Source organism: Ptychodera flava, chromosome 1 (assembly GCF_041260155.1).
Source record: "Ptychodera flava strain L36383 chromosome 1, AS_Pfla_20210202, whole genome shotgun sequence".
NCBI lineage: Eukaryota > Metazoa > Hemichordata > Enteropneusta > Ptychoderidae > Ptychodera > Ptychodera flava.
Window position 1 is genome coordinate 12,509,285 of NC_091928.1, and position 24,759 is coordinate 12,534,043.

General features: G+C 39.4%; 1 protein-coding gene and 1 long non-coding RNA gene across 2 annotated transcripts; both read left to right on the forward strand.

Annotated features, from left to right (window-relative positions):
- The first annotated feature begins 328 nt into the window (after nucleotides 1-328).
- LOC139130386 (uncharacterized) lies at nucleotides 329-8,983 on the forward strand. Its single transcript, XR_011551839.1, has 4 exons — nucleotides 329-462; nucleotides 5,230-5,333; nucleotides 6,249-6,401; nucleotides 6,820-8,983. It is a non-coding gene; the product is annotated as an uncharacterized lncRNA (long non-coding RNA).
- A 1,119-nt stretch (nucleotides 8,984-10,102) lies between these two features.
- On the forward strand, nucleotides 10,103-24,548 carry LOC139130394 (cytochrome P450 4F12-like). The gene is made up of 9 exons (XM_070696201.1): nucleotides 10,103-10,384; nucleotides 17,560-17,710; nucleotides 18,245-18,417; nucleotides 18,785-18,921; nucleotides 19,821-20,085; nucleotides 20,916-21,112; nucleotides 21,408-21,541; nucleotides 21,781-21,928; nucleotides 23,139-24,548. Exons 1-9 carry the CDS (start codon nucleotides 10,196-10,198, stop codon nucleotides 23,314-23,316), a joined length of 1,572 nt encoding a protein of 523 aa, XP_070552302.1. The 5' UTR covers nucleotides 10,103-10,195; the 3' UTR covers nucleotides 23,317-24,548.
- Nucleotides 24,549-24,759: the final 211 nt, after the last annotated feature.

Consider the following 24,759-nt stretch of genomic DNA (forward strand, 5'->3'; position numbering starts at 1 on the left):
TAGCAGAATAAAATACAAGTAAAAAGGTCTTATCAATCATTGTGACATAAATCTCATTATTTGTTTCACGTTTTCTGGCCATGTACTTCGGTAAAATTAGACTTCAGTTTCTTAAATCCTTGCGTAAAAATTCGATGTTAACTAACGATGTTTTTTTTGAAGATTACGCCAGAGACCTAGCTCATGAGAAAAAAAAATATCGAAAATTCGAGGCACCTACGACGTTGATATGGTGTTTTTGTCATTACCCAATGTCATAAATCATGAGGTAAAATAATTATTTCTTCCAGCCATCTGACGTCACCTACTTGACGCGACCGCTAGAAGCTCGCTTCGTCCTTGCTGCCTTCATTACACTGTTGAGCTACGGTTTGGGCGGAAGCGGTCAAGAGAAAACTTTGGCGGACCAGTTCGGGTAGATCTCAGAACGGCTAGGTAACACAATGGAATCTGTAAAATATGGTAAGTAATACAACATTTGTATAACTTGGCTGTGCCTCCACAAGAAAAGTTGTTACACAGTACAGGACGATATGTCATCTACAAATAGATAAGGGGTTGAAATAATTTTTGCTGACACTGCAACTGTCACAGAATCTGAGATCAATAGCATTACAAGCTTGAGTTTGGAAAGACTGGCCCTCGACGTGGTGACAAAACTGCACATAAAATGCCGTTTACTTCTCTGGTGGCGTTTGGCAGTGGTTGATACTTGTTTAACAATCTCTTCCTCACAAAACATCACATCGTAAAAAAATGCAAAACCTCGAGACAGTTTAGAACAAAAACTCCCTTTCTAGCTGAACTCCTTGGCTGCTATGACATTCCACCAAGAAATTAACAGACTCCACCAAACCTATCACGGGATAATATCGTCTAATGCGACTTGGCACTTATAGTCTAGCACGTTAAAGACTCCACAAAAAGCTGACACTGAGAAAAATAGTATAAGAGCAGAAACTAATTGAATGAATGCCGCGAACGTAATTGAAATTCATGAAGAGCATTCTATCTTTTAAGACGAATCTCAAAATTTTTTATTTAACCTCTGATGATAAATATGACGAGGAAAAACCCACTTCTTTATATATTAAAAGTTAACAACTTTTGCGACCACCTAATATTTCTCTGTTGCAGTCGTGTCTTCCTTTCGGTCGCTACGACAGTGATAAATTATATTTTTGTAATGGACCACACATCAAAGTAAAAATGTGAAGCCATTGTTCTTCCGTTGCACATCAGAATTCCCTTTTCTTCCGGTGAAATTTCGGGTAGAAAACTCCCTTCTGAAAAATCTCCAAACACTTTTTATAGGCTACCGTAATAGTTAAGCGCAAAGGAGGTGAACGCAACCATTCTTTCATTTTCTTCAATTCCTCGGACTAAGAGATGGCAAGATGAATGTGATTTGGGTAAAACCATAGTTTCGTGCAGTATCATATATTATATCATACCAGTATATTGATGCCGCAAAGAATGCAGCGATCTGATTGGTCGACACACGAAAAGAACCGTGGTATATTGGCGATATACCACGGCTGGCATACGCGCGAGCTCTCAGCTTGGGCAAAAACCCGTTTTTGACGTTCCACGTCAGAATTTCAATATACTGTGTTATGATATAATAGCAATAAATCACACCAATATACCACTCGATTTTGACCAGTTCACTTCATATATGCACTCGCTATCGCTCTTACATATTTATCGTGAACTGGTCAAAATCGTTATTTATTGCTTTATTTAATATAGTCAGGCAGTTTGTTGCCGTGTGGTATGTCTTCCATTTTTAGCGAGACCGAGATTCAGCAAGATACAGTGACGTATAATGTGGACCACAACGACAGATATTATACACTATGTTAAACTTAAGGTTGTACGCACCTCAAAATTGAACGATTTAACCCTTTGACCTCCAGTTCCCTGTGTACGGGTCCAACTTTACCATAGAAAACAATGGATTTGGGTCAAACTATGGTGGTGAAAGGGTTAAACTTCTGCACGCGAACTTTCCGTAGAGAACTTTGAACCATTCCCTGTCGAGAGTAAGAATAAAACTCATGGGTCACCGTGCAAAATTTGGTACTTGAGAAGAGGGTGACAGATACTAACCAAGATGGCCCTCATCCCTGTGTCGACTCGATGAGGAAAATAAATTTTCGATTTCCGAAAACTTAAAACGGTGAAAACTGCGTTACTTCAAGAGCTTTAAGAAGGTCCCCAAAGGCGGTAGACCTAAAAATAATTTAAAAGTTTACGAGTCCAAGTCGCGGTCTACCTTAAAGCGAAGTTTTATCAGTTGATCCGTCTTGTAAGAGATTAGAACGCCAACACTGGCCGGGTACCAGGAGGTGGGAATATTTATTTCTTGAGATTACGGGCCGCACTTAGGTATAATCCAGGTGGTCGTGTGTGGAATGCGTAAAAGCGACATTCAACTGAATTCAAAAGCCAATATTCACAGGTCTTTTCACGCTGATATAAATGGTAACCTCAAAAACATTTTGTGTATGAGGATCCTTCTATTCTGATGAGTTATGTTTTGAAATTATTTTCATATTACTTTCCATTTTTGTAGCACTTTTGCTGTTCTGTTGTCAATTGTATAAACTGAAATCGATATTTCTATTTTTTTATAGTAACCTCTGTAGGGAACGTAGAAATAAATTTCGCGTTTAAAATCTTTCAGTTGTATCTTGTAAATTGTGCAAAATTTGGTAAATTATGCAAAAAGTTATATCTGGTTGGTAATTTTATGGTAATGGGTAAACACTTTTCGCACGCCATTATTTTTTATCATTTTTCACACTGAATAATCGTAACACTGCGTTGTTGACTTTTGACCTCAGTGAACTTCATTACCGCAGTCAGTCTCCCTGACCTTCGGCTGCTGCAATTTAACATACACTATTACTCTTTCTGCTTTCTGTCTGTGATTGTCGTCACGCAGCAATAGTACATTTTTCCTCGTTAAATTGAATATTTTGAGAAAAAGCTTGATAAAGTGTGCGTGTGGAGATACGACAATCTGTTAACTTACAGTCACACAGAGCGAATTTTTCTAGTCCACAAATTTCCGTTCTTCTCTAAATTATCACGAAATTGTGCCTCGGTTGAAAGGTCCCCTCAGTTCGAAGTTTATTTATTACTGTGGGTGTGGGCGGGGTGACAGCTTTTTAATGAAAATTGGACAATCCAGGCAATCCAAGTAGCAGCGATGCTCTATGGAAACAGTGCCAAAGCTGACTTAGCACAACGAAGGCGCTTGAATATAAGCAGTAATGATCGGCACTTAAAGGTCAGGTCAGGTCGGATCAATGTAATGGTATCAACATTAATTCAAGCTTTTGCCGTTCGTCCACTTTTTGACAAGATGTGGATTCCAATTATTTCGTAGCATAAGTCTGGAGATAGGTGTCCATGACATTCTAAAATCGTAATAGATTCGGAACAGAGTCAGACAACTTTCAATTTTGACATTAACACGATTGGAACTAATTTGGGATAATTGAATTTTCATATTTGCAAATTTCTCAAAAGTGTCAGGTGCCATATATATATAGAATGTTGCTATATCGAAAATTACTCATAAAAACAAGTGTGCAATATAAAAAAGAAAGCAGATGAGTCAACATTTGTAGATTAAATCGACATTACTACACCATCAAATTATCCCAAATTAGTTCCAATCGTGTTCATTGTACCTCGCCATAGAAACAACTATGTATGACGAAAATGGTGATAGAGGCATGTGGTGGCGCTGTAGTTACACATTGATATTGTAGCGGGGACTTCAGAAGCCCTATCACAACAGAAATAAGTGAAACTTTCGGTTTAACATATGATGTGAAAAAATTGGCTAAATATATTGACACAAAATAGTGAGTGAAGAAACTCCTAGGAGCTAATACATAGTGCTTAAATAAAGGACAATAACTCGTCAAAATCACTTCAAAAACTTCAATAAGTTACATTCATCAGTAAACCTGTGGCAACATTAAACTGTGTCTTCTCTTTTTGAAATCATGGCTTATTTGAACGACTGGTAGACAACCGTATGATTTGAAAATGGAAACAATAGTGTCAGCAAAACACACGTAATATACCGGTGCTCGTATATGTTGGGTCAGCACACTTTATCACTCGCCTTACAAAAAAAGGCAACTGTCAGTCACTGATTTTTTGTTTCTCTCATACTCCTACGCTCATATCGATCGTTGACACATCCGCCTGTCACAACATCGGTATCTTGTTGACTTATTTCATTCCGTCACACCTGATAATAGCTAGCCATCGTTTACTTGCCTACTTGAAACTCTACTTAATCCCTATGCCTGTGCAACAACGACAAACGGTACGGTGTGTGTAAGGCGGTTTATTGCGTCATGTCTATCGACGTTTTACAATTTTTTCAAAACTCTCTCTCTCTCTCTCTCTCTCTCTCTCTCTCTCTCTCTCTCTCTCTCTCTCTCTCTCTCTCTCTTACATGTGAGAAAATCGTCTTTTTGCCCGCCAAAACTTCACTATGAAACTGATAGACTGATGTGCTGATGTGACCCTGCTTGACGACTTTAATTTTTGTTTTAATTTGGAGTGGCCGAGCGATCATTGAAAATAAGAAAAATCAACGGTATTACATATTCTGCGCTAAGTATGACTTACTTCATTTGATACATGGCATCAGTCTGGCTCACTCAAAAGGCGGGACATAAAATACCAAACAACCCTATAAATCTTCACCATACTCTTTGAGTTGACGTAGTATACAAAGGCAGCACTGACAGGTATAATTTATTGAGAAAACATGTGATGACTGCGTTATCTTTCAGCGGACTGGGGTTTAATAAACTTGGCTGAAACGTTTCATTCATATGCACAGTTGTCGTTTTGGTCTAAAAATAACTGTCGTTCTTTCGAAAGTCGGCCATATTGGACTGAAACTTACAAAGCAGAGGAGATAGTAGGCAGACATAACGACAAACATACTAAAAGACTTTATTATAAATCGAAGTAATGTGAGTCTTTTTTTTCCAAATGCGCCGCCATGTTCAATTATTTTGTGTTATTTGACCACGGCGATTTCCACGACATCCGCATTGGAATTTCCCTGTTCCTCATCAATTTTGGAATCATTCGTAACGTGTGAAATCGGTGAAATGAAATGTCAGCTTTTTGTGTTATGTAAATCTGTTCATTACGGTTGGCATTTTCCGTGACTTTCTCTAACAGAAGCCTGTGATCAAACGTGCGGAGGTTCCATACAACAAAACTTTCCACCGACGCCGCATGCGCTGCAGCAGATGATGCGAAATTCTCAGCCATCTTATGCAAGGGTAGGTTTACTCTAGTGAATGTATTGGAAGAAACGAGAGGCCATAACTTCATCCTCCGCGTGTCGTTCCTTGGTGGTGAAAAGAAAGGCCGACAGGCAAAGCTGACCAACTGACTAATTGACACAAATTATCTATCGTGATTTTCAAAATCTTACCCAGGTTATCAAAGTCGCACCTAGCAATTAGCAAAATCAAAACATCACAAGAAAGAATTTCTGACCTACCTGTCATATTTGCGGTCATTTTCGTCTGATTTTACAGGTCAAGATCATGTGGCGACAACTTATCTTTACGCATGTCTGATGCACATGCCTGAGTTTTTCCGCCACGTGTTTTATACGGCCGCTACATACGCAGGCATAACGACGTATGCTTTCCCTCGGTTGCTCCTGATCATAGTACTACTGTATTTACTGTAGGACACAATCAGCGTCAGCTGGATGTTTTGTATGTCAAAAGTTGTTGTTCAGACAACCCTGAGGCAATTGCCAAGAGTATAGGAATCAGAAACGAGCACTCCCGATTATCAGCCGGGTCGTGACATCACATCGTCGTAAAACACAAGCCTCTTTACGGCAACACCTCTGCGTTACTTGATTTTTGCGCTGGTTCCATTCACGGGGTGTAAATCATACTCTGGCTGGCAGGAATGTGACATCAACAATGACATGTAAAGAATGCTGAAACGGATCACGGATAGTTTAAACGAAAAAGACTCATTCTGTTGTGGCAATGAAGTGTATTGTGCAAAGACAGTGCTTTGCTTGATACAGATCACTCACACAGTTTCAAAAACCGCGAAGAGCTCGCTGAACCTTCCATCAAATACTTCAACATAGAGTAATACTACTAGAGGTGTTGAAACTGACCATACTACCTCCATGAACTGACAAACTATATTTTCTTTCTACGCAGTTAAATGTCAGGAAACAGGAGCCTCCGATTATCAACGACGCCGATTCGACTTCTCCGACTAACCTGGACACAGGGGCGATAATAATTGCTGTTTTGACAGCACTTTGTTGTTGCCTTCCTATCGGCATCGCTTCTATTGTCGTATCTGGATTCGTAAGTACACCACAAGCAGTTATGCACAGCCCCCCCCCCCCCGCCCTTCTCTTGGTGCTCGTCTATGGGGACTTCGCTTCTCTATAACTATAACATTTAACTGTAGTTATTACATTATGACATATCACTATGAGACTATTAAAGGTGCACTGTCAACTGTTCCAATTTTGCCACAGTTACCATGGAAAGAGAAAATCTAACCAATCACAGATTTTAAGCTGGTGGCCGTTTTTTAAAAACAGCGCCCTCAGAAGGGCATTTTGAATACCAAGGAACCACCTTTAACCATATATGGGCATATTTGGATTACAGGTGACTGTATACCTTTAATCTCTCTCTCTCTCTCTCTCTCTCTCTCTCTCTCTCTCTCTCTCTCTCTCTCTCTCTCTCTCTCTCTCGCTCTCTCTCTCTCTCTCAGGCTTACGAAAAACGAGGAGAGGCAAAACACGACTGCGCCAACCTGCTGACCAAGATCTCCCTTGTGTTGTCCGTTTGCGGTATTCTCATCGGCACCACTGTGACAGTCGTGGTGATTGTTTACACAAACAACCTTTATAACGGCTCAGAGGACATTGAGACAAAAACCCCGCTGAACATATTTTGAGCATTACACATGGTTACATTCATTTGTCAGATAAATTTGAATAAATAAATAAAGCAAAACGAAGGGAAGGAAGGAAAGACGTGCATACTTTTCCCCAAATTGGCCAGTCGTAACACAGGGGCTTGTGAATGAGTTCCAGTAAAGATAATAAAGAATGCTGCTAGTTTTGTGTACGAACATTTTTATTCTTGCTCTCTCCTCTCGGCCCTGTATTTCCTCGCTCCGTGCATGTGAGTCACGACTGTTCACTGGTAATGATATATGCAATATGTAGTGCGCCCTCCCTTGGTAAACTTTTCGTATAGGATTTCTGCGTTGACCACCCCTCCCTCAAATACTTTTGCCATACCCATTGGAAGATAGTCCCTGCTACATCAAGTGATGAAAGCGCTAAGATTGGCGGTTTTCCCCGTGATTCAAAACACATTAGGTTAATGAAGCGGCGAAAATGTCTTTTCGGATATAAGCGACCCCAAAGCAATAATCAAAAAAGTAAACATCAGCCTTGGTGTACTTCCCCTTTAATGCACAGACTGAGGAAACTAGATAGGGTCAGAGAAGAGAACAATGAAAAAAGGCTCGTATACAAAAGAACATTTTAACCCTTTAAGCGCCAAAGTGAATTTTTGTCACCTTTATAAATTTTTTTACCCCAGATAATATTTTCAGATTTTTACCGAAATTTTGATAAAAACTGGAACCAATTAATATGTCCATTTTGTCCAAAATTATTAAAAGAGTCACAACACAAAAATAATAAAATGGGTAAAATGTTGCACTAAAATTTTGATGGGAAAAATTACAGCACTCAAAGGGTTAATAGTAGTATTGTATTTTATCTGTACTGTGCCATTCATAAGTCCCCTGCGGTCGTAACTGTGCTGCACGAGAGTTACGTCACAGCAAATGGGTAAACTCTTAATTTTAGCTACGATTTTGGAAAGAGCTTTCAATTGATGTCCTACTTTTTACTCCATTTCAATATGCCGTGACCTCTTTGCTTTAAAGTCACTGAGCATAATGAATTTGATCTTCCTTGTCAGAATTTTATGGCTGTGAAGTCAAAGTAGGTCGACACGTACAAGATTTTCACGTTGTTAATGAATCCTGGTGTGTGTTATTTGTTTGGGATCATTATGCTAAGGACATGCAAGACATGACTCACAATTCTAAACTTGGTGCGAGCAATGACCTGAAAAAAAATATTTTACTTTGGGCGTAGAAACTGATTTTCAAGGGTCTGACGGTCAATATTTTGTATAATAGAAAAGTTTAATACATGATATTTATTGATCATATTCATAACTTCTAGACGAATGATGCCTGCAGTACCCTGTCGTGTGGCGCGCAAACATCGTCTGGTTCGTTCGAGTATGTCGCAGTAAATTTTAGGGTTTTTTTTTCATTTTGTCCTAGAGAGAATGTGTTATGTTCCTATATACTATTCGAAGGAAGGCCTACGTCAAAATATTCGCCAATCTCGTCTACATTATTGTAGTTATTCGTAACTCAAAAATGCCGCGACTGCGTGTTGTGGTATTGAGTTTCTACCGTAATGGCAGAGCAATTCTTGAATACTTACAACACTTTTTTTGGGAGTCCATTGTCTGGGCACTGTATTACTCGCTGTGACTTGTTCTTTTAAGTGCACGAGTAAATTGTGTATCTTCCTTGAACATCTTCGCAAACGACGTGAAATCGCATCTCCTTCAGAGAGCTTTTCGATCTTGTTGTTGTTGCTCAGAGCCTCAGAACATTACATTGAAAATGAATTTTGGCGCTGTATATATTCCTCTGATTGAAAATCATCGCTTGACACTGTAGATTACCTTGCATACAAAAAACCCCAATTATGATGAAGCCGTGTTTTCATCAGTGTCATCGACTTGTATCTGAAAAAGAATGGAGCTCTCATCCTAACATTGAAAACATTATAATAAGTTTTTTGTTAAAGATACATTATTTTGTGCTTATGCTCATTTTCTCTGCTTTGGGGCTGTGTTTTCTACTAATCTTATAAGGAGCTTGCATTTTTTCAGCATTGCAACGCATGCTCCATTTCTCACTCAATTATATCTCGTTGTTCTCTACCATAAATCGCAACAAGATGTAGAATATTTGGCAAACAGCTGCTAAGATAATTGGTAGACCCACTCCGTCTCTATCATAACTCAATAATAAAATTAATGCAATACTGCGTAAAGCGCGAGCAATCACTGCCGACGTAAAGCACCCTTTGTACTCCTCTTTTGAATTATTGCCTTCAGGGAGCAGATTTCACTGCCTAACGTGTAGTTATGGTAAAGCAAGAACTTTGTTCCAACAGCCATGGACACTCAATCTCTAGTGTACTTTCCATGTGTTTACTTTATATAGTCTGTGTTTGCCTGTTTGTGATTTTTCTCCTCTTCTGAGCAGTCAGGTGATTATCCTTTTTAAGAACAGTAATTTATACAATAATAATAAAATAATAATAATAAATTGTTGATATCACTTTGTGTTAGACAGTCAGAAATACGGTTGATTTACTTGATACATTTGGAGTCATCTGCAAAAAGTACAACCATAGTGTTTGAATTAACATGGTCTGGTAAATTGTTAATGTATAATAGAAACAAAATTGGCCTCAATATTGAACGCTAGGGTATTCGGGACGATACATTACACCACTGTGAATTTGCGCCCTCTACAACAACTCTTTGTTTTCTATTTGACAAATGTGCAGTGATCCACCGCAGTAAAGTGCCATGAAAGCCGAAAGATTTGATTTCATGGATGAGAAGATCATGTGATACGGAATCGAAGGCCTTTAAAAAGTCAAGATGTATTATATTGACTTGCCCTAGATTTTCCGTAGAACTGATGATAAAATATTTGTAGACCTACAGTTGTGCAGATATGGACCACTGACAGAGACAAATGTCGATTTTCAGACGCAAAATGCTATATGATGTCCTGCAGACGATGCTTGGCTCATTTATTTGCCCCTATTCCACTTTAGGCAGTAAATTCCGGGCGTATAGAAGCACATCTCTATATCACCGTGTTATTGACCTACTTTGCTAACCTTTGAGCAAAGGGCAGTTGAAACCCTCTAGCTTGGTGAAAATTATTTATTTCCTTTGCGATGCAACGAAGTGTACGTTTGCTCGGTGATCAAATTCGATATCTTGTATGATCTCCCTTCACTATGTCGGCACTGACTGATTTTCAAGAATACCAGGCAGTTCACTTTCTAAAACTGACGACGGTTACTGTCACCCTATTGTTCATCGTTTCGACATTTGCTCGGCTTTTCAAACAAAGATGGCGGAACGAGCGGGACTTAGCTCAGTTTCCGTCACCGAGGCGCCATTGGCTTTGGGGACACTTGCATCTTGTAAGTATAAAATTTCCTTTGCATTTAAACGACAAGTTTGCCCTTTTAAAGGAACGCCAAATAAACCAAGGTTGGCACAACATGCCAATTGTATTTCATTTCATGTGAATTCGTTTCACCTACATTTTAAGAGCTTAGGCCCTAAAGGTCAGGCAAGACGATTACAATAGAATTAGTCTTGGGACTGGGCCGAAATATATTGCAATTATTTTACCGTTATGCATTGTTCTATATGGTTATTCATAAATACGGCCCTGTATGGACGAGGGCTCAGTGGGTGACGTATTGACGAGCGAAGGAGAGTCCAATACGTCACTCACTGAGCCCTCGTCCATACAGGGCTGCATTTTGTGTATAACCCTATTATTATACACTTCCCTCCATTATCGTCCGTATAAACTAATTCTATGGTAAATTTTGAAGGATGCGGCACGCGCGCTATGAGTGGAACGCGCGCGATTTTTGAAATAAAATTGCTACAAACCCCTGAAAGCGCGTCGCGCGTCTCCCGTATTCGGGACTCCGCGTACTATACAAAATACGGGAAGTTATTGGACGGTCAAATTCCCATAGGTTACGGCAGTAGGTGTATAATAATATAGGGTTATTCACAAAATACGGTCGTGTATGGACGAGGGCTCAGTGAGTGACGTATTGTCCAATACGTCACTCACTGAGCCCGAGTCCATACAGGGCCGTATTTTGTGTATAACCCTAGTATTATACACCTCTCTTCATTAATCGTCCGTTTAAACTAATTCTATCGTAAATTTTGAGGGATGCGGCACGCGCGATATGAGTGGAACGCGCGCGATTGTTGAAATAAAATTGCTACAAACCCTAAACAGGCGCGTCGCGCGTCTCCCGTATTTGGGACTCCGCGTACTATACAAAATACGGAAAGTTATTGGACGGTCAAACTCCCATAGGTTACGGCAGTAGGTGTATAATAATATAGGGTTATTCACAAAATACGGCCCTGTATGGACGAGGGCACAGTGAGTGACGTATTGGAGGCGAGTCCAATACGTCACTCACTGAGCCCGAGTCCATACAGGGCCGTATTTTGTGTATAACCCTATTATTATACACCTCCCTCCATTAATCGTCCGTATAAACTAATTCTATGGTAAATTTTGAGGGATGCGGCACGCGCGATATGAGTGGAACGCGCGCCTCCGTAGTACAAGTCCCTTGCGTTGGCACGAAGCCAATTAATTTTCAGTGCAGTACAAGCAAACTTCGCTGAATGTTTTCAATTTAATTAGTTTTTTAAAATAAAAATCAATTGCATTTAGACTCAGTTTTGTGTTTAGCGTGTTTTAAACCTTATACTACGAATACATTTTGGTGGAAGTTGTTATTATGTCGATAACTCACCGTAAAATAGTTTGTTTAAATCCGATAATCGCGAGGTCAAAGATCAAACAGGCGCGTCGCGCGTCTCCCGTATTCGGGACTCAACGTACTATACAAAATACGGAAAGTTATTGGACAGTCAAACTCCCATAGGTTACGGCAGTAGGTGTATAATAATTTCAAATATTCGTTTTGGTCAGTGTGTACCAGTTATGACCCAAGCATGTGGGGCGCCTTCTTTAATCACATATTTCCAATATTTCAAACGGCCACAACTTTAGTCCTAACGTACGGTCTACAGTGTTGGCGCTAGGAATTTTTTCATTGTAGCCACAGTCTGTTAGTGTGGCTAAAATGATCAAATTTTTTTAGCCACAAGCATTTTTATTAGCCACACCCAACAAATCAATTTCACATACAAATTGCACAAACCCTATTTACAATAACGTTTGTTCTTTATTATCGAAATGTTGGGCCAGGGCTGTTGTACATACACTTTAATTCCTCGACAGATAAACTGCTGAGCACATTTTCTGCCAATTTTATAGTTGCAGATAATAGTGACCAGGAGCACAGTAAAACTCCAGGTCCTTTGTGAAAGTTGTCTGTCCTTCAATTAAAAAAAATATGTATTAAAGAAAATTGGTCGTAACTTCCTTTCAGATCTTTATTTTATGAATGCTGGTGAATAAATTGACCCTCTCTTTATAGACAGGGACAAACAAACTTTTGTTAACTTTCATTATGACACAAACAACAAATAGGTCTACTAGAGTTCTTGGAACAAAACTTGCACAACATGTCATGAAAAAATCATCGAAGTCATAATTGTCATTGGCCATAATTGTTCCTCTTTTTTATTTCTTACATGATTTAAAAACTGCTGTATATACCGTTATTGGTGATCTTCACAAAATTACAGTGATTGCCTGACTAAAGTATCAAGAAAACTATTGGTATTAAAAAATTGCTTAGTTTTAAGACTACGTTTTGAAAACAAGTCATCGTTGATGACACAGTCCCCACTTGTTAATAATGGGTACTTTGATTACATGTCCTCAGAGAGGATAGAGTCCTCTTCATTAATTAGGTCTGTGATAAAAATACTTTGATACAGATGGCGCTCAATGGCCAAGAATGAGTTCCATGGTGATGAAAACATAAAACCAATGTAGGCCACCATCCTAAAGTTCATAAAATGAGTCAACTAGGAATTAATCAACAGGATGTTGCAAAACATTTTTGCATACAATTCTAACACTTAACAGATTATCACTGGTACCATATTTCATAAAGTTTGATGCAGTATTTACAACACTATGAGATCAACATCTGTATCACGTTTCATCACATTTGACGTTGTATTAATTTGTGGCTATATCACCCTAATTAGGAAAGTTCATTACTTATGCAATTACAAATTAATTAAAATGACACTGATAAATGTCTTTTTCAATGTTAAAGCAATGTGAGCTTAACATCAGTTAACGTCTGTATAAAGTTTCATGAATTTGATGCAGTACATATTTCTTGACATATCAGCCTACTTACGAAACTTCAATAATTGACATGTTACTGCTACATGACGTGAAACAAATTGACGAGCATATGTATGAAATAGGTCAATGTCAACTTTGAATGATACTGGTGGAAATATGTCTGAGTTATGGCTCTGTACATGAAAACATCGTAATAAAATGGCTGCCCAGCGACCATATTGGATCGTATCACATGAAAAATCGACGTATATGTATGACAAAGGTCAATGTCCTTGTACCAACTTTGAATAAAATTGGTTGAGATATGCCTGAGTTATGCCTCTGTAAATGAAAAAATCGTAACAAAATGGCCACACAGCAGCCATATTGGATCGTATCACAAAACAAATTGACGTGCATATCTATGACATTGGTCAATGTCCTTGTACCAACTTTGAATAAAATCTGTTGAGATATGCCTGAGTTATGCCTCTGTATATGAAAAAATTGTAATAAAATGGCCGCCTAGCGGCCATATTGGATTGTATCACAAAACAAATCGACGTGCATATCTATGAAATTGGTCAATGTCCTTGTACCAACGTTAAATAAAATCGGTTGAAACATGTCTGAGATGTGGCTCTGTACATGAAAAAATCGTAATAAAATGGCCGCCTGGCGGCCATATTGGATCATATCACAAAACAAATTGACGTGCATATCTATGACATTGGTCAATGTCCTTGTACTAACTTTGAATAAAATTGGTTGAAACATGTCTGAGTTATGGCTCTGTACATGAAAAAAATCGTAATAAAATGGCCGCCTGGCGGCCATATTGGATCGTATCACAAAAAAAATTGACGTGCATATCTATGACATTGGTCAATGTCCTTGTATTAAATTTGAATAAAATTGGTTGAAACATGTCTGAGTTATGGCCATATTGGATCATATCACAAAACAAACTGACGTGCATATCTATGACATTGGTCAATGTCCTTGTACCAACTTTGAATAAAATTGGTTGAAACATGTCTGAGTTATGGCTCTGTACATGAAAAAATCGTAATAAAATGGCCGCCTGGCGGCCATATTGGATCGTATCACAAAACAAATTGACGTGCATATCTATGACATTGGTCAATGTCCTTGTACCAAATTTGAATAAAATTGGTTGAAACATGTCTGAGTTATGGCTCTGTACATGAAAAAATCGTAATAAAATGGCCGCCTGGCGGCCATATTGGATCGTATCCAAAAACAAATCAACGTGCATCTGTATGACATATGAAGTAATCCTTGTACCAAGTTTGAATGAAATCGCTTCTTGCATCTCTGAGATATCTGCGTGAACGGACGGACGGACGCACACACGCACGCACGCACGGACATGACCAAACCTATAAGTCCCCCCGGACGGTGTCCGTGGCGACTAATAAATGAAATTCGCAAAGTCCGTGAAAAATCAAAAAACAGTTCGACAGTACGACAAATCTATGATCAACCGACTCATCTGTAGTCTCACATTTATACTTCATGCACAGACAAAAACCTTGCTGTAATTTGTTCGACCATGGTCTGGGACCGTGGTTCGTCTGTCTTTGTTCTTTTCATGGTGGTTTTCTTATTTCCTTATTTTTTGTAAATTAGAAGCTTTTTTAAAACCAAGTTACTTCCCAGCTGAGAACAATCAATAAACTCTTTGTAGTTTGCAACCGTAGCTGCCCGCAAGCCGCATCGTACCGTGCATTCGTAACACATTTGCATTGTTGGGTGTCTCGAAACTACCCAAACATGGACCCAGGGTATACAAACTGGGGATCTTGAAACTTTTTCGCGCATGCTCATTTTCGCCCTGGGCAAAGTCCAACGCCATCACTTCAGTCTCATGCTCAAGAACTCTGCCGTCGATCATCGGTCGTCGACGTACAACAGAGCAACGAATTATTTTGTTCAAAGGCTAGATATTTGAATGACTGAATATTTCGATAATTTGACTGATCTAAGGGTTATTTTGATTTGTTAAACACACGGTCCCTTTCGTGGTTAAAGGTGACAGAACCGCGTGATTAACGATGATGCACGCTTTTTTGAATACGCGTTGTGCTGCTATGCTGCACAGAGTAATATCATAGACAGAGTGGCAACACTTGCATGCCTTTTGTTCCATGGTCGTCTCAGTAGACTATTGGCTTTTCATATTAAAATGAGCTTCAAAGGTGTTAAACTTTTTGGAGGCTTGGTTTGTGGTTGATAATTACACGAGATTATGCGAAACATACGACGAGATGGCATCGTACTGCCAGTCGCGTAGCAACCATAGTTACTTTGTGAGCTCTCAGGCCAGAAACACTGCCTCACGCCAATCAAACATAACACGCCAGCAGTTTCATAAACATGTCCTTTCTTGGCGCACGTGTAAAAGACGGTGTGACTGACCGTAAACCATTGAGTAAAACCAGACAGTATCGATAAAAGACTTTCAAATTTGGTTCAAAACACACTCATTATATATTCATGAAAATATGAGAGGAATTTTAAAACGGTAAAACCCACTTTCCTGAAGCTCAAAACACTCGCATTTTCGCCAGCACATCAATTCCGATCAGCACCACACGACAACTACAACACAAGCTTTGTCGAACATACTTTCGCTTAACAATTGGTGAAAATCCGAAAATTACCGAAGGGTGCATGGTCGGCACTCTTCGGAAAAGAGAGCCAAGAGCTTCGTGAGGCGAGGCAAACATGGATTGCTTACGTAACCGCTTCACGCCTTAAACAATAGCTGTTGCCACTCTGTCTGATATTACTCTGTGTATGCTGGTGTGAATTCAAATTAGCCTTCACGCTTGCACCCTGACGCGACGTACACGTACGTGATGTACATGGTTAAATGTTTCGTACGATGCTTGCAGCGTTTATGCTAAAAGATTTGGATAGCGGAAAATAATGTAAAAACGACTAGTTGTTAGTATAGTAGGCTACATAAATAATCCAGTACATATTTTGGATCGATCACCATAAACACCCGCACGTCGAAATTCTTGGTCCTTCGGGAAAACAGTCGGTCTGGGATCGCGGACTGACGCGACTTTCGAAGACAACGTCTTGGGTCAATGATCCCAACACGGCACCCGTTCACGAGCTTTCGCCACGCGTGGCGAAGGCGTAGCAATTTTTTTTGCCACAACGGACATTTATTCGCAATTTGCGACTGTGGCGAACGTAAGCGCGAACCCTGGGCTACGAATTACCGTGTAGGGAGGGCTCCAAGTTGTATCTTTGACGGAGGGGATAGGTAGTGGATTTAATGGGTCGACGACAATTCCCTGTATACAGTGTAAGTGTGCAGTAAAGTCCCTCGCAATTATACAATGTCTTGTACTTTTATTTGGCTGTTTTGCTTATTTACTATTAGGTACATTAGACTTTCCATGTTAATGTCAGTGTAAATTTATCTTTAAAAATAAAAATATTCAATAAGTTGCGTTAGCAAGGAGAATATGCAGTGTAATTTCACATCTTGTACGGGGAATAAGCAGACGTGCTGCTGCTATACAACAAAAAATGAAAACTTTCAGCAATTGTCACTTTGAAGCAAAGAAGTACACAACGAGGGGAACATGTACTCATCCTATTTCTATACCTAGAGGTGAGAAAATCGAAAAGGCAACATTCCAGGCGTCACATCATATCACTGTTTCTTCTACCAATCAGTGATTCAATCTGTTCGAGACATTTTGTTAAGTCCATCACGTGCCTTTCTCGTGATTCATGAACTTTCCCGCCAAAACTGCTTTATCAAGGGGAAAGTTCTCATTCCCGAATGAAAGTCACGTCTACCTTTGACAGAAACAATGCAGGCCACTGGACTCCACTCGGATATCGGACTGTCTCTCAAACCGAGTGTTATGCTTCACTGTAGCCGTTGCTTATTAGTTTGGCACTTTGAGTGTCAAAGTCAATTTCGTTGCCGTAATAGAATATAACACAGCCAGCAACTTTTTCAGATCTAGACAATTTTTTTCAGATTTCCCCCAAATGTTGGTCAAAAATTGTGGCCATTGAAAGCTTATTTCAATTTAGTCCAAACTTATCACAAAATTACAGAAAAGTTCATAATAATAAAATGTTGAAAATTTGTGTGGGAAAAATTACAGCACTCAAAGGGTTGATTAATAAAGCGGTTTTCTATAGTGAAGGACTGCTTCGGCGTGATCCACACAAACTGGCCGCGTTAGACCTTTTCGTCACCGAAAAAATCTTGACACCTACAAAAAACATCACTTGATACTTCTGCTCTTTCTATCCAGCTTTTTACGTTATTTTCAGATCGGAAAAATGGACGACGCTGCCTTTGAAATGATAGCGGGTGACTTAAATGCCCCTTACAGCCCGGCAAGAGCATCATGGATGGGTCCGTTCGTGGCGACGCTATTGTTGAATCACCCTTCGTCAGTCCAAGCGCTCTTGAAAACAACAGGCAAGTTCAATGTTACAGCCAAAGGACGCCCTCCGGGGGACATTTCGGCTCTAAGACAGTTACTACATTTGCCTATGACGGATATATTTCCTGTATTGAATAATCATTCTTGGCACTTCATTATTCTCTGACACACAAGTGGTTCATCACTATAAGGTAGAATGCGCCTAGGGGACAGATGTAGATATTTGGACTTCCAAACGTTTCACAATTCTTTTTGGTCTACCACTGTTGTAACTCATTTCGAAGCTCATTGCATAATTGGAGTGTCCATCGGCTTGATTTTTGAAAATTAATGTTTATTTTCCCCTGTAGAGTTAACACAGGGATGGCAGCCATTTTGAAAACGAACTTCAGACTAATTATGTAATATCTTTCCCTGGTACCACATGTTGCATGCTTACGCCTGATTTTTGTATTTTCCTATTTAGAATGGAAATCGCTTAAAGTTACAGAAAAAGCTAACCAAAATTTTAAGTCTCTCAATTTCTAGGCGCGCACTACCTCAAATCACGTGATGTCATTATTTTTCAGAGCCGAAAGACGAGCTTTTCTACGGTTTTCTTCGGCCATGGCTCGGTGACGGACTTCTCTTGAGTAAAGGTGTGAAATGGCACCGCAACAGACGTTTACTGACGCCAGGATTTCATTTCGACATCCTGAAGCCGTACATGAATGTCTTCAATCAATGTGTGTCGACGTTGGTGGTAAGATTCGCAGATTGCAATGGCATTACCGTGCGCGTCATGATATTCAAATCAGTATATTTCACTTGGCGTCATCAATCCTGCTACTTCACATTTCAAGAGTTAGCGGCTGTTTTTGTCAGATCAGCCATTGTCTTTTGGAATACTCATACCGATCATCACCTTTTGCTTTAGTCCATGACTTAAATTGAATACAATGTATTGGATGCTTTGAAAGCTTTCCATCAAGTCTCCAATCGCGACCCTGATTTGAATCTCCTTGTTCTTCCAAGAATAAGTGGTCCACTCAATACAGTCCCTCCAAATCAAACTCCGTTTGCCTTGAAACGTTTGAACACATCACAGTCAGAATGCTTTTCTCTCCTAGGATAAGTGGTCCTCGTTATGCAAATCATCCAAATCAAACACTGTCACCCTGGAAATGTTTGAACACATAAGCTTAATGACCTTGGACAGCCTGTTGAAGTGTATCTTCAGTCAAGAAAGTCACTGTCAGACTGTAAAGTAAGTTCAATATCAAACCTTGCATAAAAGTAAATGATCGGGACGAAAGTATCTTATCACTGTATATATTTTACGTATTTATTTATTTATTTATTTGTTTGTTTGTTTGTTTGTTTATGGTTAACTAAGTAGTTTTACGTGTTTCGGACAGTTTGTTTCTTCTGACGTTTCATAAAAGTTTAAATTTTGATGAAGCATTTTACTTATCTTGAGATGCTGTATCTACATGTACAGCATGTATATACCTCCTTGAATATGGGTTGAAGTTCTCAAAGGGACAAAGTCGGCCATTTTTCATGAATTTTGTTTGATGCGAGATACTACTTATTTTGATTGACATATTAAAAGACATTGAATGAATGGGTGACCATGCATATATTCGAACCCGCTTTTAGACGCGATAAAAGAAACCATTGCGAAAATGAATTAATGGTCACGACCATTAATTGATTAAAACTGTGCACCAGATTGTAAAATAACGGTATGATATTATGGTTTTGTGAAGGGACAGCATAGTGTCACCAGAGACTCGTGAAACTCCCCTTTCTCGATGAGGGGAGATTTTTACAAAACATCGGGTCGAAGACAGGAAGGTCGCTGGAATACGAGAGAATTCCAATTATAGGGTTCAACGGTCGTGTGGGATCCATACGACCAATGTAAACACTGTTTACAAGTACTGATGAAAGTTAAAACTCGTTTGTCATAATGTACATCGCAAACTTGGAGCGTTGCAGCTATGTTGACGTGATACATCTAGATATCGTACATGAAAGGCATTGTTGTTTCTCCTTGTCTGTGATTGTTTGTAAACACGAAAATGGCACATACGTATGAGTTCTGACGGCGACGCCCCTCTCTAGAAAGTGGCACAGTGAAATGTATAATATTTCCTCCAGGCAATACCCATACATTCAAGCTGTCTACCAAATCGCCGATCTTATGGTCAAGAGAGAAGCTTTTCCACCTTATCACAATGACGTCATCTACTACTTGTCGCCGAGTGGATACAAAATGAGGAAGGCCTTGACCATCGTCCACAATTATTCCTGGAAAGTGATTCAGGAGAGAAAATCTACGCTAGCTTCAGAGAGAAACGGGAGGAAAGGGAAAGATTCAGTCAGGAAGTACATGGATTTTCTGGACATACTGCTTTATGCAAAGGTAATTATTTAAAAAATGCTTCTCGCTGGTAATATAGCACTAACATCCCAAACAAAGAAGGCCTTTGCCATGAAAGTTGTTCCGCGCTGCGGGTGCATACCGTACGCAGTAATTTAGAAATAGAACTCCGAGAACAAAACAAAACAAAACAATGCCGTTACCATTTTGTGCGCTACTGTCTGCTTATGTGGGTGCAATGACGAGGTTCCGTCGTACTTCCCGTAGCTGTTCATCATTGACATAGAAGGAGAATGCGTGACGACACCTTTTCAGGTGTTTATCAATTGCACGACGGATCCTGGGCCGACTCGCAGCGATTTCGAAGCTGTTATCAATGGTTCTACTCCGGAATAAAAAGGACGCGATGCGTTCTACAGACTCAGCTCTCAGTAGGCCCAAATAATCACGTGATGCCGGTACAAACAAGCCCACATGTGTACTAACGCGTATGGAAATACACGTACGTCTGAGCGCGTTTGCGCACATGGCTTTGTTTGTACCGTGGTCGATTCGAATTCCGGGTTTGGCCTATTGGGTGGCTGAATCTTACCAATATAATGAAAACAATACAAATAGACTCCCTAAGTGGCTGTGAATAGTGACAATCGACCAATCAGATATAACCTTGCAAACACGCTGCGAGTCAGCCGCGGATCCTGACACTTAAATCGATACTTTCCGTTAAATACCCTGAAATTGACTTGCAGTTTGGAAGAATGTTTTCATCATTTGAATTCAAAACACACAAATGTTATCAAGAACTCTTCAAAGAGGAATACATTATGTCGGCCTCGATCAAGCGAATTTCCTCTCGCCATGTAATCTTGCAGGATGATGACGGCAATGGACTGACAGACCAGGAGATCCGGGACGAGGTTGACACATTCATGTTTGAAGGTCACGACACGACAGCCAGCGGTTTATCGTGGTGTCTGTACAACCTAGCGAAGAACCCTGAACATCAACAGAGATGCCGAGATGAAGTCAACGAACTTTTTGCCAAGAAAGATAACAAGGAGATAGAGTGGTACAGTTTTATATCTATTCTTTAAAGTTGATCAGTGATCTTACTACTTTGAAGCGCGAAAAGTTTATTGTCTTCGGAATGACAAGACTACACGTTTTTTTTTGATGAATTTAATTTCTGCGTAATGATACTAACCCATGCGTGCCAACTTTTTTCTCCTTTGGCGTGTTGGTTTAGCACAGGATAAAACGTTTTGACCAGTTTTAAAAGTGGAGCGACTACATGTCAGTTTGTTTGAAAGATGATTCAAATATACAGAAACATGTCTGCTGAAAATATTTCCTCGCATTTTCAGGGATGATCTGGCTTGCCTAAGCTATCTCACATTGTGTATAAAAGAAAGTTTGAGATTGTCCCCTCCGGTACCTTTTATTGGTCGGATATTGAAGTCACCTTTGACCTTACCCGACGGTAGAACCATTCCAACAGGTAAGAGGTCTGACGACATAATTACACCATTATTTTCTCGTCCGATCAGAAAGATATTTATGTATTACTCGCTGTACTACGAACATGTGGTGACGTCCAAGGGTAACATTGCCAATTTTCATATTCGATTTGTGCATGAACCCCTCCCCCCAATGTATTCAATTATTATGAATGTTCCAAGAAATCAAGGTAGACATCATTTCGGAGACGAAGAAGCTGGTTATGTTCTGTATTCTTAGGTTCCAGATGCACCGTCAATATATTCGGCCTTCATCACAGTGAGTTGGTCTGGGAAAAACCCGATGTCTTCGACCCGACACGATTTACTCCCGAAAACAGCAAAGACAGATCACCGTATGCCTATGTGCCGTTCGCTGCCGGACCGAGGTATGTCTTGTGTTTATCTATAAGTTACAGACGCCTACTTGCAAATGCAAGTTAAATCTGCGTGCTGAAAAAATAAGTTATTTTTGACATTTATTTCGATGAGAAAGTTTGAAATAAAGTGCAATTAAGAAGTATGTAAAAAGTCTTACTGAAGTTTAACAACAGAATCGTGTAAAACATTGGCGACGAACGCACAACTTTTATTTTAACAACTTTTAACAACTATAAATATTTTTCGACTCGCAACTGAATTTTGCCTGTTGCATATTTAGATATACGCAAAAGTGCTCGTGAATTTGATCGACCAAACCCAAAATCGGGAATTGCAATGCAATCATTTCCGTGGACAGTTTATATGGCTTAAAAAAGAGTATCCAAAACACCCCTCCTGAGATTTAGTGGCTTTTTCTCGGTAAGTGAACGCAAAAAATTATACAGCTATAGGCTTAATAGGGCTTTAGACTGAGGACAAAGGAAGTATTTTGGATACTGTAGTAATCTCAGTGCAGTTCGCCCTATAACTGTCTATTCTATACTGTACTGTACTGTACTGTACTGTACTATACTATACTATACTATACTATACTATACTATACTATACTATACTATACTATACTATACTATACTATACTATACTATACTATACTATACTATACTATACTATACTATACTATACTATACCATACTATACTATACTATACCATTAATTCTATACTATACTATACTATACTGTACTATACTATACTATACTATACTATACTGTACTGTACTGTACTGTACTGTACTGTACTGTACTGTACTGTACTATACTATACTATACTATACTATACTATACTATACTATACTATACTATACTATACTATACTATACTATACTATACTATACACTTAGATACGGCTGGATGTAATTTGTAATTTCCCTCTGTGCTCTTTGGAGGCCCTGAGTTTGACATTCTGTACCCAAAATTTGGATTTTGAACGACAGACCTGACATGCTTAAGTGAGACGAGTCTCTTTTGGTGTGATTTTTTACCCACGATTAGCTTGTGGAAGTGATTCTCATGAGTGCGTACACAGATACGATTATCTAAGACTTGCTCGATCAGGCAATGATTATAATGGCTTGTTCGTTTACATCGCAGGAAGATATATCTATTACTGTTGACTAGCAATCTGCCTATTCCTATATGTTGTTATTATGTTCTTCGCAGGAACTGTATAGGACAGAACTTCGCCATGAACGAGATGAAGGTGACCATGGCCAGTCTGCTACACAGTTTCGTCTTCAGCGTTGACGAGAGCTCTCCGCCGAACAGAAGCATGGGATTGGTTTTGAGATCACTGAACGGCATACATCTGAACGTCTCACCCGCTACGTACAGCCAATAGACTGTCAATGTCAAATGTCAGATAAAACTCAACACATCTGATCGGATGGATGTGCTCTCGCAGTATTGCTTGAATTACCAAAATGAATCTTTATTACACACAAGCAAACTCGATACTTTGATCTCGGTTATATTGCACGGTTTTGCACTCACTATATGCAATTTATCCTACGTCATGGAAACTATGTGTATACGGTCAGGGGCCACGTCAAAAAATCAATGTAGGACAAAAACTTAAATCTGTAAGTTCCACCCCCAAATAAAATGACTTATACTGAATCTATTGCCGAAACCAGGTCAAATGTGAGCACGTGTACCAGAAATGTAGCAAAATATAATTATAAACTCCGAGTGCAACAGAGGCTAACAGCCAGCATTGTTTACGAGGGCGGGGATTCGGGTTCTGACTGTATTTTTGGTAAATGTGGCAGGAAGACCAGGTATTGACATCCTGTATAATTCAATGATGCTAGGTTAGCTAGGGCTTACCACTAATGATATCGACGCCCTGTGTATCAGTAGATTTCGCATCGATTTCTTTCACAAAGAAACCAAAACTGTTGTTCACAGCTAAAGCTTTGCTTTCAAGCGCATTGATCTTTGAAAGAAGACGTGTGCGTCTCGTCAGCATTTATTTGACTTAGTAAATAGAAATTTGCTCATATTGACGCATGAGTTCCCGTGGTTCAAACGGTGTTAGAGTAGGCTGTTTACGTCGTTGACACGGCGCTTCCCTCCAAAATTGTTCAAATGTTGTTACACGATGATTTCTACTTATATTTGGTATATGTTCGGACTGATCGTCGAGTCTATGGAACAAAGACATAATTTGGATGGGATCTCCGAGAACCAAAGACTTATTTCGCTGCATTTCCACGTGTTTAGCCAGACTTAAGCTGGTATATTCGAAAATCGGCGATCACTTGAAGTAATGTGGCTTGATAATTTACATTAAAATAAATGTATTTTGGCAAACAGCCTGTAAATGTAGTTCCTATATTTTTTGCCTATGATCCCAAATGCCAGAATATAACCCCTGACAGGTTAGACCAAATAAAAGTCGATGTATTGTGTGTTTTGGTAGGCCAACTTATGCTTATTAACACCGTCTAACCCTAACCTGTAAGTTCGTATGTTAGAAAATCTCGCAAGATTTTGCTGACTTTTTCTGTTAGTATTTTTGATTTGTCAGACAGAAATAAAGATAAAAAATGTCCCGATCGATCTACCCCATTTTCTGAGGGTATGCTGATTGAAACTACTGTACTTTATATTCCCATGCATTAAAAACGAATGAATTTATCATTAACCAAAAGTTTGCCAATGAGCAAGGAAAGTGTAAATTTGGCGAGAACTGCAAGTCAGAAACACAATAAAAACCCCCAAGCCCTTAATATGTTGTTTTCTTAAAGCCTCAATAGCTGCGAAGTTTAACCATTGTTTT

What these genes read in the sequence shown, in the direction of transcription:
- LOC139130394 (XM_070696201.1), top strand. Translation starts at nt 10,196, where the DNA reads ATGTCGGCACTGACTGATTTTCAAGAATACCAGGCAGTTCACTTTCTA. An exon ending in AGCGCTCTTGAAAACAACAG is followed by an intron (nt 17,711 to 18,244) that starts GCAAGTTCAATG and finishes ATTATTTTTCAG; the next exon opens with AGCCGAAAGACGAGCTTTTC. An exon ending in GATAACAAGGAGATAGAGTG is followed by an intron (nt 21,113 to 21,407) that starts GTACAGTTTTAT and finishes TCGCATTTTCAG; the next exon opens with GGATGATCTGGCTTGCCTAA.